The following is a 12,646-nucleotide window of genomic DNA, read 5'->3' as shown; positions in this document are numbered from 1 at the left end:
CGTTATTCTGTAACGTACAGCTAACAGTGTTACATTAATATTAGATACTGACAGAGATTTTAAATGGCCTTTGGACTTTCTCGTATCCGATTTTCTTAAATCCCCACTAACTAAAAGTATCAACAAACCGACCAAAACAATGTTTTTAAAGTGGTTTATGGGCGTTAATACTATTTTTTAGTTAGTACAATGTATTTTTACACTTCAAAATCCGTAATACCATAGTATTCCACAATATCTACATCTACACAGAAATTATGGTATTATCATCTGATGCCACATGGCTCATCAGTAAGTAATAAGTGCCTTTGAATAAAAGTGCCTATTATCTAATATCAGAGAACAAAGTACAAAGTATGCACTCTGTCCTTGAGTAATGCACTTGGATATAATTCATAAAAAATAGTTTTGGTGGAAAATTTTATTAGAAAATAATAAATATTATTGTCAGACCTAATCAACAGCTTTTGATAAAAAATATGAAACATGTTTACAGGTTCAAGACACGTTTTATAAAAGTCACAATTAAAGAGACTATGCTTTCTACTGTATATCAAGAGAGAAGAAAAGAGAGAAATAGAAATAACACTTAATGTATTGCGCACACTGATGTTTTTCTGTTGTTTAATCCAAAATTGTATCTAATCTAAATCAAAATAAAAAGAACAAGTATGATCACATTATGAGAATATGAACAACACGAATCATAAGGCACTTTCCATGGCACGGTTTTCCAGTTGAGGGACACAAGTGCGGATGTAACACTGACTGTTGAGAAATGCAGTCTATGGTAAGAAACCACCATCTTTCATGTTCGGGTTCAGCAAATGGTCCTTTGATTGCTCAATATTATAGAATTCTCTTTAAATGAGCCAGTAAAACACAAAACAGCCAAACATGACCCAGTGGCTCGCCCAGTTTAGCTCAGACCACTTCTGTATGGTGTGACTGGCCATGTAACCCTGTGTGGAAACAAAACATTGTGATAAAGAAACTCTGACTAATGAAATTGTATAGATTTTTATCAGTAGCTGATTATTTATATGTGACCCTGGACCACAAAACCAGCCATAATGTTCAATTGAAGATTTATACATCATCTGAAAGTCTGGTTTGTTATGATAGGACAGAATATGGCTTAGATACAACTATTTGAAAATCTGGAATCTGAGGGTGCAAAAAAAAATCTAAATACTGAGAAAATCATCTTTAAACTTGTCCAAATGAAGTTCTTAGCAATGCATATTACTATTTACAAAGTATCTACATGGAACATGATCTTTACTTAATATCCTAATGATTTTTGGAGTAAAAGAAAAATCAATAATTTTGACCCATACTATGTGTTTTTGGCTATTGCTACAAGTATACCTGTGCTACTTAAGACTGGTTTTATGGTCCAGGGTCACATATTAGAATAACTATTTTAAGTTGCATATGCATATGAAAACGCTTACCTCCTCAGCATGCATGCTGTCCATTTCAGAGTCAAACAGTGATCCCAGATATGTCAGATGGAATATTGACATCGCACTGAAGAACAGGTTAACACCATACACCCACACTGTCTACAACAGGAAAAGGAAAAGACATCTCAAAATAAACTATAGCTTTGAGAAATTTCAGTGGAAATATGTGAACTCGAGATATCATACTGCACAAACCAAAAAAAAGTTTTTATCATGAATAAAACTGAGCTGATTCTGCAGTACAGGACAGATCACCTTCTTATTTTGGTGATGGCAGTCATTTGGACAGCGCTTTGACAGTATACAAGCACTGAAAATAGCCGCCAACCGCTTTCTCAGAACTGCAAGAGAAAACAAAGACGACAGTATTTGAGTCTATTTGAGTCTGTTGGCTAAGCCAGTGATCATCTATTATAAATGTAGAATTTCCTACCTACTGAAATGTGTGCCATGAGCTTAATTAACTGATTCTATCAGAGCTGTTTTAATTTTACTGATGGTAAGCATGCATTAATAAAATATAATTATTGCTTACCATGTTCAACATAAGTGATGAATCCCAAAGACAACAGCACAGCCCCCAGATGAAAGCTGAGACCCTGGCAAACAACACATAATTGATTAATTAATTAATTAATTAATTAAAGAAAATACACTACCATTTTAAAGTTTGGGGTTAGTGAGAGTTTTAAATTTTAAACTTATCTTTTTAAGTTACAACTTTTAGTCAGCAAGGATGCATTAAATTGATTAAAAAAATACTGTAAATACATTCATAATATTACAAAAGATTTCTATTTAAAATAAATGTTGTTCCTAAAAGTATTAAGCAGTTGTTTTCAACACTGGTAATAAAAAAACTGAGCACCAAACCAGCATATTAAAATGATCATGTGACATTACTCAAGGACAAGACTGGAATAATTGCTGCTGAAAATTCAGCTTTGCCATCAGAGGAATACATTACATTTTAAATATACACTACCAGTAAAACGTTTTTGAACAGTAAGTCTTATCTGCTCACCAAGCCTGCAATTATTTGATCCAAAATACAGCAAAAGCTGTATTGTGAAATATTATTACTATTTAAAATAACTGCTTTCTATTTAAATATATATTAAAAGGTCATTTATTCCTGTGATCCGAAGATGTATTTTTACTCCAGTCTTCAATGTCACATGATCCTTCAGAAATTATTCTTATATGCTGATTTGCTGTTCAAGAAACATTATTATTTGTATTATTATTATTATCATCATCAATATTTAAAACGGTTGAGTACATTTTTTCAGGATTCTTTGATGAATATAAAGATCCAAAGATCAGCATTTATCTGAAATAAAAAGCTTAAAAACATTATACTCTATAGCATTTTTTAAACAAGGATGTTTTGAATTGATCAAAAGTGATGGTAAAGACATTTATAATGTCACAAAAGATTTATATTTCACATAAATGCTGTTCTTCTGAACTTTCTATTTATTCTATAAATTATACTCTGTTTTCAACATAATATAATAATAAATGTTTTTGAGCAGCAAATCATAATATTATTATTGATTTCTAAAGGATCATGTGACTGGAGTAATCATGCTAAAAATTCAGCTTTGAAATCACATTTTAAAATATATTCAAGCAGAAAACAGTTCTCTTAAATAGTAAAAATATTTCAAAATTGTTCTGATTTTGCTGTACTTTGGATCAAATACATTCAGGCTTGGTGAGCAGAAGAGACTTTAAAAGAAAACTCTTAAAAAAAAAACAATTTATATATATATATTTTTTTTTACCAACCTAAACCTTTGAATAGTAGTTTAAACGAATTTAGACTCAATGTCCTACATCAACCACCAGAGGTCTCCATCCAACTACAATACCTTAAATTTGAAATTTGTCACTGATATTTATCTTAGTTGCTAGATTACTGCTCTGTGCTGTACTTTATATTTATGCACTAATTGGACAAATAAAAATAAAACCACAAAATATTAATGGTGTTTCACCTGATTTCAGACTTTTTGCTATTTTCTGCCAAAATTAGCCACCAAATTGAACCCATCCCTACAACCACATCCCATCTCCGAAACCAACCCGTTCTCAGACATGTCAGTGAACCCAAACAGATTCACATTCACAGTACATTTTTTTAACTGCCTAAAAAAAAAAACACAGGTTACCCTAACATGGACATTTTGACGCATGGACACCTAAAAATACTTCCAGCTGTTATTCTTATATACTTACATTCCTAAAGGTCAAACTGGTAATAAAGCATGAATGATTTTTTATCTTAGCTACACAGTGAGTTACAATCTAACAAGCACAACTACAATAGCGTACTAAGGTGACAAGGCATAAGCTGCCATGGTAGGCAGCTGTGATTGAATTATCTATCCACACCAGCTGTAGACAGCAGCTTAAATCTGGGTCATGGTGTTCTGAGATAAGAAACCATCTTCATCCAAGCTGTCATGTTACAGGGAAACTGTTTTCAGGATCAGGTGTTTATTTACCTTTACATAAACTCAAATCTGTTTAAACAGATGGTACCTGATTCTGTGCCAAAAAGCCTTCGTAAAATGTTAATAACCAGAGAGCTGGAAATCATACTTACATGTAACAACGCACTGGCAGTGTAGGTCACCAAGATGGCGGGAAAAGTGCCAAGTTTAAGTGCACTTTTAAAGACGTCTGTGTGTTAAAATGTACAGGGAACATTTATATGAATGCATAACATATCTATGCATCTAAATCATAAATTTGAATAAATACACATACAAGCGTTAAGCCATTTAGACATGGGCAGATTCCAAGAGGTAACAACTTCCACCATAGACCTCGGCAATTCCACATTCATAGGTTTAGCTACTGTAATATCCCTTTGAAATGAGAAAATGTCACATTAGGTCTCAACAAGGCTGTTATTTAACAACAAAAGAGAGAAAATGCACGAGTATGCACCATTTGATGTTGTCTTTGTGCTCAGAGAATCCAGCTCCAGCCATCACAGTGGTTGTTTCACTCAAGTAGCTGACAAAATAATTGCTGAAGTGGAAGGACACCGCATTTTCATAAGCGTGAAGCCACCTGAGGACAAAAGGCCAATAAATACGATATTAAACAGAAAATGAAATAAACATTCAAGCTAGCCATTTCATTTCCTCTGGATATGCAATCCCAATGGAGGAGGGAGTGATAGAGGGAAAAGCGGCTCACCTACGAGGAAGTCCGTCACCGTAGATGGGAATGAAGTATGGAAAGAGATAAGGAGCAATGCAGTTGGAAATAACTAGGCAGAACTGACTCCTCAGAAAGCTCAGAGCAATCTTTCCAAACCAGCCAACGCTCTGCAGGAGATAGTAGGATGGTTATTGTATAGCAAATGTGCTCAGCACAAATAAAGATGATCTTTTCTTCATCAAAGAAAACAATTATTTTTCCCATTTAACATTTAGCATGAAAACACATTCAATTTATTTGAATGTCAATATCTGCATATGCGCATGTAGACTCTTTCTGAAAACTGCTTTGAAACAATAAACACTGGTCTTGAGCTGACTGTGTGTGTTTGGACACAGAAGGTAAGTAACTACAATTTTCTATTAAAATATACACTACCGGTCAAAAGTTTTTGAACAGTAAGATTTTTTTTGTTTTTGTTTGAAGAAGTCTCTTCTGCTCACCAAGCCTACATTTATTTCGTCCAAAGTACAGTAAAAACAGTAAAATTTTTGAAACATAAAATAACTTTAAATTAACTTTAAAATAAATTTAAAATAACTGTTACATTTAAATATATTTTAAAAGCTAATTTAAAATTTATTTCAAAGCTGAATTTTTAGCACCATTACTCCAGTCATGATCCTTCAGAAATCATTTAAATATTCTGATTTGCTGCTCAAACAGTTATTATTATTATCATTATGTTGAACACAGCAGAGTAGAATTTTCTCAGATTTCTTTGATGAATTGAAAGTTACATTTATCTGAAATATATATTTTTTAACATTATAAACGACTTTATCATAATAATGTTACAAAAGCTTTTTATTTCAGATAAATGCTGATCTTTGGATCCATCTATTCATCGAGGAATCCTGAAAAAACTGTATTCAACTATGTTAAATATTGATCATAATAATAATAAATGCTTCTTGAACAGCAAATCAGCATATTAGAATGATTTCTGAAAAATTATGTGATTTCAGCATCATTACTTCAGTCTTTAGTGTCACATTTTAATATGCTGATTCTGTGCTAAAGAAACATTTCTTAATATTATCAATGGTGAAAATAGAGGTGCTGCTTACATTTTTTTAACTGAAACATTTTTAATGAATAAAAAGAACAGAATTTTAAATGTATTTTTGTTATCAAAACCAATCAATGAATTCTTGCTGAAACAAATTCTTTCAAAAAAAGAGAAAAAAAAAAGTACTGATCCCAAACGTTTAAACGCTAGGCTAGTGTGTACAAAATAAAGTATACATATAAATAAAATGTTCAAATAATATATACAGAAAGTGAAATACTAATAAAAATAATAAATAAGAAAGGATTTATAATAAATGCAATAAGATAAGACAATAAAATTATGAATATTATATATATTTTTAATGTAATTACCATTTTGCACCCGTTAATTGCATCTGTGTAGCGGCTGAAACTGATCCATGGCCCAAAAATGACAGTTCCCGCGAAGCAGAGGTATCCCATGAACTCCAGCGGGGATGGAAAGGATGACACAATGCCTCGATCAAGGTCAAAAGCCAGAGAGATGGCCTTCATGGCCACCACCATCTGAGAGCCTGGACATACAGAACATGTGACACCATAATGAGTGTCATTTGATGAAATTACATGACATGAAAAACTGAGCTTGAATAAAATGCAATAAAGACACACCTCTCATCTTATGCCAGGTCTCTGCATCTATCATGTGTAGCTCCCTAAAACAAAACAAACAAAAAATGTGACCACTTGTGCATCCCAATGAGTTTTTCCAATTTGAACCAGTTTTCTATATTCATTAGGCCCTATCCGTGTTGAAGTGGATGACAGACCCCATCAGCATGTAAATGAGGATGACGACGGAAAGGAAGACTCCTCTGCTGCTGGAGTTTATGCTGAGAAGCAGGATGAGGTAGCAAAGGAGGCACAGAATAATCACCCACATCATGTGCAGCTCAAAAAACACGTACAACACGTACAGGCCGCCTGCCAGCGAGCTCAGATGCTTCACATGACATGAGACACCTGTCAAAAAGAGAGACAGCATCAGCCTGCAGCATCAAGACTCAACAGATGGACCCATTCAGCAACATGGGTTGACTATAACAAGATCAAGTGTGAAGATTTTCGCTATAACACACGTTGTTGTGAAACAGATGACAAAAAGCATTGATGTTAGCCATACAAGAATCAACTGTGCTGTGCCGTGTTCCAATCCTATGGGAGAAGACTGTGTCAGTTGAACAGGTGTTTGAAAGCTGGTGTTGTGCGTGATGGACTCACCTAGTCTGCAGATGACCCGACACAGCAGGCAGACGAGCAGAAGCTGCCAGACCTGCTCTAAACCCTGCTGGGCAGTGGGCAGCACACAGCCTTCTGCTAGAGCCTGCAGGAACTCCATACGCCCGAAGGAATCCATCATGAAGTCCCTGGAATGCTGTTACACACAGACAGGGTCTAGAAAGGAAAAACAGTTTTATTTTATTGTACGATTATTGGATAGGTTTATCACAGAGCTCAACAATAAGGGTGGCCCAGGGCTAGTGTGAGACTATTTTGGGCCATTTGATAGAAATGCCACTGGAGCTAATCTGCCAGTGATGCATTATCACAAAATCTTATATTTGTTGACCTTGAACATGTGTTTTTATCCCTCGCAAAGAATACAGGTTTTTGTGATGCTCTGATTTTTGTTGCAAATGTACTGATTTAAATGTGTCAACAATGACACGGATGAGAAGGGTTTTTTTGGGCAAAAATAGTATTCTTGTAGCTTCATAAAATTACGGTTGAACCACTGATGTCACATGGACTATTTTAATGATGTTCTTATTACTTTTCTGGGACCTGAACATGCCAGTTGCATTATTATAAACCAGTCACTAATATTTATGTAGATTTTTCAGCAGAATTGTGTTTAAGAATGTATGTCATAATTAATTCAAAATTATTTATGCACTTAATTTACTTAGTATTTACTTATTACTGATTATTTTACACTAACAGTCAAAAGTTTTTTTAATGCTTAAAGAAGTCTTTTCTGCTTACCAAGTCTGCATTTATTTCATCCAAAGTACAGCAAAAACTGTATAATTTTTAAATATTTGTACTATTTAAAATAACAGTTTCCTATTTAGATTTTCCTAATATATTTTAAAATGTAATTTATTCCTGTGATTTCAAAGCTGATTTTTTAGCATCCTTACTCCAGTCACATGATCCTTCAGAAATCATTCCAGTATTCTGATTTGCTGCTCAAAAACATTGATTATTATTATTACTATTATCATAATCGTCATTATTATTATGTTGAAAACAGCTGAGCAGAATGTTTTCAGGTTTCTCTGATAAACAGAAAGTTCAGAAGAACAGCATTGATCTGAAATAGATTTTTTTGGAACATTATAAATGTCTTTATCATCACTTTTGATCAATTTAATGCATAACTGCTAAATAAAAGTATGAATTTATATCATTTCTTTACCCAAGAAAACATAAAAATTAAACTGACTCCAAGCTTTTGAATGGTATAGTGTATAATATCACAAAAGCTTTTTATTTCGGATAAATGTTGATCTTTTGATCTTTCTATTCATCAAAGAATTCTAAAAAAAAATAATAATAATAATTACTCAAGCGTTTTAAATATTGACAATAATAAAAAAAAAGTTATGATTGAGTAATGATGCTAAAACTTTAGCTTTGATCACAGGAATAAATTACATTTTAAAATGTATTCAAATGGATTTATTTTAAATAGTAAAACTATTCTACAGTTTTACTGTACTTTGGATCAAATAAATGCAGGCTTGGTGAGCAGGAGACTTCATTAAAAATCATTAAAACGTTTGACTGGTAGTGTATTTAATATTATAATTATAATTATTTTTGTAGTGTTTTCGTATTATTATTTTGCTTATAAGCTATCTTTTACATTTAAAAAAGCAGGGGGGAATCATTGTGCAAAACGTTTGTGTTCAGTCAATATTCTATATGTAATTGCTGAGACAGACAGGGACAGAGCATTCTGGAATGACCTTTTCAAGTTCTCCTGAGTCCTGCATGAAAACTGGGCCAGTCTGTGTCCATTTAACAGCCCATTCATTCCTACACAGCGATTATATATTGCAGCTGTATGAGGAAGAGACTTACCTAGAGAACTTTACCTCTACTACATCACCATCAGAGCGTGCGTGTGATTTACTAGCAATTCGTTTCTATTTGTATAGGAATGGTGTTTGATTACAGTCCCTGCCTATTATACACATATGCAGCCATTGCATCGTGCAAAACGAGTATTACTAGTATTCATCAAGATTTGTGAACTTGAGACCGAGTTCAAAGAGTTGTTGCAGCGATGTGGAACCCAACTAGATTGCTAGATTACGAAGGAAGAGCTCACTACTTCCACGCGAATCTTACCGATCTCCAGGAGCACACAAGTATCCTGTGCTACAACCGCACACCCGGAAGTAGGATGAGACTTTTTCCAGTGAAATGTGTTGTCCAGCTCATCCAGGTGTCCTTTCCATTCCGTTAGCACGACCATAAACATCTGTAAGACTCAATGGACAGACGCAACCGCTGTCGTGTTATGAACATCCCGGAGTTCAACCAAACTTGACTCCAGCGTGCTGCGTCCACTGTTCACTTCCTCCGCAGAGCCGATGGAGGTGCTGGAGTGCCTGTGATTTATAATAGGGAATGCACTGATAATACATTCAATGCCTTTTCTATTTTCCATTTGATTCATTTATAATCAAATCCATTCAAAAGTCATTTGCAGGTCTTGATTCAAACTGCGCTTCTTCTCTTATCTTTCCCCGTTTTCCTCTGCAACTTAAAGATGTTCTTGAAATGACTCAGGATTGAGATTTCGTTTATTATTATCTAGTCTAGTGAAATTGGATTGCTCATTGTTTTTGCGTTTTGAAGAAAGTCAGTTTATAAACTATATATCGGACAGGCTGGGGCTAGTTGTCACAAAGGGCTGTATGCTAATTGCTTTTTATATTTGTAAAAATCAGAAACTAAAATTCCAATATCAACATGTTTTTGTACTACTATAAAATATGTTGATATTGGAATTTTAGTATGTATCCACCTTTTTCTTAGCATAAGAGCGGGTGCAGCCATTTGTAAATTTTATGGGTTTGGCTTCTGTGTCATCTTCGTCCAGCAATTTTTAGCTGTACAAAACAGCTCGTTTTGCTGCTTGATATTGCAAATCATATTATTTTAATGTATTACCTTAATTATGCGCACAGTGGTTTTGTAACAAGTATCCACTGAGACGGCGAGATGTGATGAACCCAAGTGCAGTTTATTTACAGTGACGATAATCCATAATCCAAACAAACAATCCAAACGTGAAATCCAAACAACAAACGTAATCCGAACAATGACGAGACTAGACTTGACTTGACTTGGCATGAAACAGACTTGACTTGATAACTTGACAAAGGCTTGACTTGGCATGAACAGACTTGACTTGACTTGACTTGATACAGACTTGACATAAACTTGACTTGAAACAGACTTGATCAACACTCACCAAACAGCAGAATTACACTTCAATACTTCAATACGCGACAGGGAACCATTCAAACACAAGGGCTATTTATACTAGACAATACAGGTCACATGACACAAACAACCAATGAGAATCAAGGAACAAGACCATAGCAACCAATCAGGACAAGACACATGGAACAAAGGGACCAATGGCAGGAATACATGAGGGAAGGGAAGCAAGACACAACAGCATGAAAATGATTACATAATAAAAGACATGAAAACATGAACATGAAACAAAACCCCAAAACAAAACCAAAAACACCCGTTACATTTCCCCCCCTCTAAGGGCGGCTCCCGACGCCCAAAACAAAACCCTAAACTAAAAAGTCCAGGAGGGTGGTAGAGCAGGGGTGAAATAGGGGGCGGGATGGAGGGCCAGGTCCATGTAGGGGAACAGATTCAGAATCATGGCATGGAGCAAGAAACAATGGGCAAGACCAAGGGTACAGTGGTGGACCTGGGCAGTGGAGTAATGGAGGACCTAGACAATGAAGCAGTGGCAGACAGTGGGAAACTGGAGGACCTGGGCCGTGGAGCAGTGGCAGACTGTGGAACAATGGAGGGCCTGGGGCATGGAGTAATGGCTGACAGTGAAGCATGGGAGGACCTGGGCCATGGAGCAGTGGCAGACAGTGAGACAGTGGAGGACCTGGGCCGTGCAGCAGTGGCAGACTCTGGAACAATGGAGGGCCTGGGGCATGGAGTTGTGGCAGACAGTGGAAACTTGGAGGATCTGGGCCGTGAAGCAGTGTCAGACAATGAAACAGTGGAGGGCCTGGACCGTGGAGTGATGGCAGACAGTGAAGCTCTGGAGGATCAGGGCCATGAAACAGTGGCAGACTGTGGAGTAGTGGAAGCCATGGCGGGGCCGGCAGAGCAGGAAGCCATGGCGGGGCCAGCAGAGCAGGAAGCCATGGCGGGGCAGGCAGAGCAGGAAGCCATGGCGGAGCCGGCAGAGCAGGAGGCCTTGGCGGTGCAGGCAGAGCGTGAAGCCTTGGCGGAGCAGGCAGAGCAGGAAGCCTTGGCGGTGCAGGCAGAGCAGGAGGCCTTGGCGGTGCCGGCAGAGCAGGAGGCCTTGGCGGAGCAGGCAGAGCGTGAAGCCTTGGCGGTGCAGGCAGAGCAGGAGGCCTTGGCGGAGCAGGCAGAGCGTGAAGCCTTGGCGGTGCAGGCAGAGCAGGAGGCCTTGGCGGTGCAGGCAGAGCAGGAAGACTAGGCGGCGCAGGCAGAGCAGGAAGACTAGGCGGCGCAGGCAGAGCAGGAAGACTAGGCGGCGCAGGCAGAGCAGGAAGCCATGGCGGAGTCGGCAGAGCAGGAAATCCCGCTATGGACGCCGCCTCGGTAAGAGGCATGGGCGCAGCGGGTTCATGGACAGACGTGGCCTCTGGGACGCAGTGAGCAGCCCACACACTTAAAATGGCGATGGCCATCACAGGCAGCGCAGTGGATAGAGGGGAGCCCTCCAGGCTAGTGGGTGTGTGGCTTGGGAGCGTTGGCTCTGCGGGTATGCCTGCAGCCCGGACTGACATTAAAGGAGGATCCAGTATGCTGGCAATCAAGACCTGATGAGGCTTTGAAGGATAAATTGAGGCTTGGCATGGCTCTGGCGTGGCGGCCATCTTGGCCGGGGACTCTGGTGTGGCGGCCATCTTGGCCGGGGACTCTGGCGTGGCGGCCATCTTGGCCGGGGACTCTGGCGTGGCGGCCATCTTGACAACAGGCTTAGGGATGGCAGCCATCTTGGGTGCAGACTCTGGCATGGCAGCCATGATGGTTGAAGGCTCTGGAAGGGCAGTCATGACAGGTGTAGACTCTGGAGCAGCAGCCATCTTGTGAACAGGCTTTGGGATGGCGGCCATCTTGTAAGCAGACTCTGGAATGGCGGCCATGACAGGTGCAGACTCTGGAGCGGCAGCCATCTTGTGAACAGGCTTTGGAATGGCGGCCATCTTGGGTGCAAACTTTGCGTGAGTAGGCCCTGGAGCGGCAGGCTTGGCGTGAGCAGGCCCTGGAGCGGCAGGCTTGGCGTGAGCAGGCCCTGGAGCGGCAGGCTTGGCGTGAGCAGGCCTTGGAAAGGCAGGCTTGGCGTGAGCAGGCCCTGGAGCGGCAGGCTTGGCGTGAGCAGGCCCTGGAGCGGCAGGCTTGGCGTGAGCAGGCCCTGGAGCGGCAGGCTTGGCGTGAGCAGGCCCTGGAGCGGCAGGCTTGGCGTGAGCAGGCCCTGGAGCGGCAGGCTTGGCGTGAGCAGGCCCTGGAGCGGCAGGCTTGGCGTGAGCAGGCCCTGGAGCGGCAGGCTTGGCGTGAGCAGGCCCTGGAGCGGCAGGCTTGGCGTGAGCAGGCCCTGGAGCGGCAGGCTTGGCGTGAGCAGGCCCTGG

General features: G+C 39.0%; 1 protein-coding gene across 1 annotated transcript; it reads right to left on the bottom strand.

The window, feature by feature from the left end:
- Window positions 1–403: 403 nt before the first annotated feature.
- porcnl (porcupine O-acyltransferase like) lies at window positions 404–9,343 on the bottom strand. Its single transcript, XM_073819005.1, has 13 exons — window positions 9,123–9,343; window positions 6,984–7,157; window positions 6,533–6,725; window positions 6,375–6,418; window positions 6,096–6,277; window positions 4,686–4,816; window positions 4,431–4,556; window positions 4,248–4,348; window positions 4,084–4,160; window positions 2,005–2,068; window positions 1,725–1,810; window positions 1,458–1,568; window positions 404–962 (listed from the first exon to the last, which is right to left on the bottom strand). Exons 2-13 carry the CDS (start codon window positions 7,120–7,122, stop codon window positions 864–866), a joined length of 1,353 nt encoding a protein of 450 aa, XP_073675106.1. The 5' UTR covers window positions 7,123–7,157; window positions 9,123–9,343; the 3' UTR covers window positions 404–863.
- Between the last annotated feature and the right edge of the window lie 3,303 nt (window positions 9,344–12,646).

This window comes from Garra rufa, chromosome 15 (genome assembly GCF_049309525.1).
Source record: "Garra rufa chromosome 15, GarRuf1.0, whole genome shotgun sequence".
NCBI lineage: Eukaryota > Metazoa > Chordata > Actinopteri > Cypriniformes > Cyprinidae > Garra > Garra rufa.
The sequence above is the reverse complement of the archived record's forward strand: the minus strand, read 5'-3'. Positions and strand labels throughout refer to the sequence as shown.

Bases quoted from the DNA above. Each gene is read 5' to 3' on its own strand.
- porcnl (XM_073819005.1), bottom strand. From the start codon at position 7,122: ATGATGGATTCCTTCGGGCGTATGGAGTTCCTGCAGGCTCTAGCAGAA. The intron at 4,349-4,430 runs GTGCATACTCGT...CTCATTTCAAAG, and splicing joins CACAAAGACAACATCAAATG to GGATATTACAGTAGCTAAAC. The intron at 1,569-1,724 runs GTGATCTGTCCT...TTCCTGTTGTAG, and splicing joins GCCATCACCAAAATAAGAAG to ACAGTGTGGGTGTATGGTGT.